Consider the following 3,463-nt stretch of genomic DNA (forward strand, 5'->3'; position numbering starts at 1 on the left):
ATGACTCTACAGCACCTTGGAGAGACTCATAGAGAGCATCAGCTTTTTGCTGAGTGTTGCTGGCGTTAAGGACATTGGCCCAGTCTTTGTGCTGGATCCAGTTACCAAATTCTCTGATTTGGTGCTCTTTCATGGAGCGATATGTCCTTTTGACATTGGAATGTTTGGCAACATGCTCTAAAGGTTTCCACATGATACTTATATGGTCACTCTTCCCAAGAGCAGATAAGGGAATGGGCTCATTATAATGAGCGCCAATGTTAGTCAGTACAAGGTCGAGAGTGGCTTGACCACGGGTGGGAAACTTGATCAATTGTTTCAAATTACAGTTATAAAGAATGTTGTTGATTTGCATTCTATTAAAGTCACCCATGATTACAAAGCCTACATCAGGATACTTGGTATGAAGTAAGTCAATTGATTCAAGTAAATGAAGTCTGAGAAGTTCTACAGAGAACGCCACATAAAGCTCGCAGAGCAGGCGGCAAATTCAAAATCTAATTACAAGCAAAAAGTGAGGAACCATAGAAAACACATGAAACACATACATACCGACATACATACACACATAAATTAATAAATTAATAAATTAATAAATTAATAAATTAATAAATTAATAAATTAGTAAATTAATAAATTAATAAATTAATAAATTAATAAATTAATAAATTAATAAATTAATTAAATAATTAATTAATTAATTAATTAATTAATTAATTAATTAATTAATTAATTAATTAATTAATTAATTAATTAATTAATTAATTAATTAATTAATTAATTATTAAAAAAATTTATTAATTTATTAATTAATTAATAATTAATTAATTAATTAATTAATTAATAAATAAATAAATAAATAAATAAATAAATAAATAAATAAAGAAATAAAGAAAGAAAGAAAGAAAGAAAGAAAGAAAGAAAGAAAGAAAGAAAGAAAAGAAAGAAAGAAAGAAAGAAAGAAAGAAAGAAAGAAAGAAAGAAAGAAAGAAAGAAAGAAAGAAAGAAAGAAAGAAAGAAGCAAGCCAACATTTAGGCGGGCATTTAGGTCGATATGGAGCAAATTCAGAATTTAAGCTGCAGTTTGTGGTTTATGTACCAGATTTTATAAGGTTCAGTCACTTCAGTGTAGCTTTAACGCTCAAGTGTATACATTGGTGGAGGAGGTATCTTTTTGTGTACCTGTCCTACGATCTGGCGAAGGTGAAGAACAGCCAAACACTTCCAAAAATGCCTGTCGGTAGTATTTATTGCTTCCTCCGTAGATCAACGGATTGACGAAGAAGTTTATAGGTGCACAGAATCGAGACACCCATCCAAGCCAGTATTCGAAGTTCTCGGAAACCACCAGGATTCCTGTGTAGTCGTAGATCAGGAGGACAATGTTCCAGATTTGATACGGCCCTAACAGAATGAAAAACGCGACTCCGTTGATGACCAACATGCGCGCAACGTCACGGCTTAATTTGGAAGCCGTATCTGCATCGTGGCCGGCTCTCACACCAATGTTTTCGTCTGATCTTTGTACAAGTCGTCTTACTATCGCACCATACATGACGGAATTTGCTGTAAACACTACCAGAAACTGCAGCGTGTCGAAGACATAGAGTACATGGAAACACTCAATACAGGCTGGTTGACAACTGTGGAATACAACCAGGTTTGACCATCCGTTGATGTGGCATGATGCAGTCATGTCTACAGTAGAATTCATCTCGACCTTTGCAGGACTTAACCCCATTAAAAGCTATTAAACCAAGATAACACTCATTGAAACAGCTCAACTGATTAAATCGGATCTTCTCTGGTTGTGCACAAGTGACTGTTTTCATGTGCGATGTCGCAATAAAGCTGGTATTCATAGCTTCAGTTGGGTAACCGAGTATAAAGGAAACGAAAGGAAACAATGTTATGTGTGGCTTTGTTCACGAAATCAGACAATGTCGTGCTTTTTGTAAACCAGCATTCTTGAAAATGAGCAACATAATGATTTTTGACTTAACACGGTTTAGAAATAATTTCTTCATATTTTTGGTGTTATCTGTCGTTTACATATCCTTCCTAAAACACCAAAGTACGAGTATTTCCAAACATCTAAATTTGCTAAAAATTTAGGACATGTTACAAAACTATATTGTCTAGAATTTTAGAAGAGTACTTTTAATATTGGCCGGTTATTTTTCACACAGCGACGTTAACTAGGCAATGTACTATTACCTATAACTTTAACTAAAACACCAAAGTACGAATATTTCCAAACATCTAAATTAGCTAAAAATTTAGGACATGTTAAAAACTATATTTTCTAGAACTTTAGAAGAGTACTTTTAATATTGGCCGGTTATTTTTCACACAGCGACGTTAACTAGTCATATCCCCATACTGTTAACGTAGGGCTATTTGTAAAGGTCACGCGTCAATGGGAAAGAGCACTGTGTATTGTGTATAGGAAAACGGACAGTAACTGCAGTATGGTTGCATTGTTTGGAATCTCAGCGCAGATAGTAACCAATTTCTGAGGGAATAAAGCTGCTATTGAAAATAAAACTCCCAAACTCCAGCAAATGATTGACGTGTTTCGTGCTCGTGATGTACTTTTAAACGTGCGGTATATAAACGGTCTGCAAATTGCTAGGTATCTTTCAATTGCTACGAGGCATATAAAGTTAACTCCGACAAAGTATGTGTAATAGAAAAGAAAGTTATAAATTGTGCAACCTGCTATTGTACCTTGTTGTATATCATACCCTGATGACCTGACGTAAATCCATAGATACCGTATAGTGTCGAACACCAGAGTGGCAAAATCGCATATTGCCAATTGAACAAGAAATGCGTTGGTGACTGTATGCATTTTAGTAGAGCGATAAACTACGTAGATGAAGATGAGGTTGAAAGACAAACCAAAACATGCCATTATTGGTAAGATAATGGACACAATAATGCTAGACTGTCCCACAGTCTCGGTTCGGTCCGGCCTGGATAATGGAACGATACATAATTCCGGGACATAATTACATAATAGCCTACCAAAATATGCCATAGTCCTTCACCCCCCGATTCTAAATACACAGCCCAAAACCAATTCCTCTTTCTTCAGTCGTATATATTTGCGACCCATTCTCATAACACTCTTCTCTATTTCTTCAGTCGTATATATTTGCGACCCATTCTCATAACACTCATCCGGCGCCATATCCATGATATCGTCGATTTAGTGACGTAGTGAAGTTTAAAATTACTGTGCATGTGATGCTATAAACCCTTAATGTGTGTTAATGCTGTGAAACCGTGCTCAGAAATGAAAACTTTCTGTACTTGTCCGTCTTTTATGTTCCTGGCGGACTTCCCTTTACTGGACTTTTAGTTCCAGTTATTTTGCTTAAAATCATGCCAAATGACATATTGAAACTTTATTGTGGTTTTGATTGGTGTTCATATTTTGTCCGGGGTTATTGAACAC

At 35.3% G+C, this 3,463-nt stretch overlaps 1 protein-coding gene across 1 annotated transcript; it reads right to left on the reverse strand.

The window, feature by feature from the left end:
- Positions 1 to 1,141: 1,141 nt before the first annotated feature.
- LOC140150145 (uncharacterized) lies at positions 1,142 to 1,696 on the reverse strand. The gene has a single exon (XM_072172149.1). It carries the CDS (start codon positions 1,694 to 1,696, stop codon positions 1,142 to 1,144), a length of 555 nt encoding a protein of 184 aa, XP_072028250.1.
- Between the last annotated feature and the right edge of the window lie 1,767 nt (positions 1,697 to 3,463).

Source organism: Amphiura filiformis, chromosome 4, assembly GCF_039555335.1.
Source record: "Amphiura filiformis chromosome 4, Afil_fr2py, whole genome shotgun sequence".
Lineage (NCBI taxonomy): Eukaryota > Metazoa > Echinodermata > Ophiuroidea > Amphilepidida > Amphiuridae > Amphiura > Amphiura filiformis.

What these genes read in the sequence shown, in the direction of transcription:
- LOC140150145 (XM_072172149.1), bottom strand. Translation starts at nt 1,696, where the DNA reads ATGACTGCATCATGCCACATCAACGGATGGTCAAACCTGGTTGTATTC.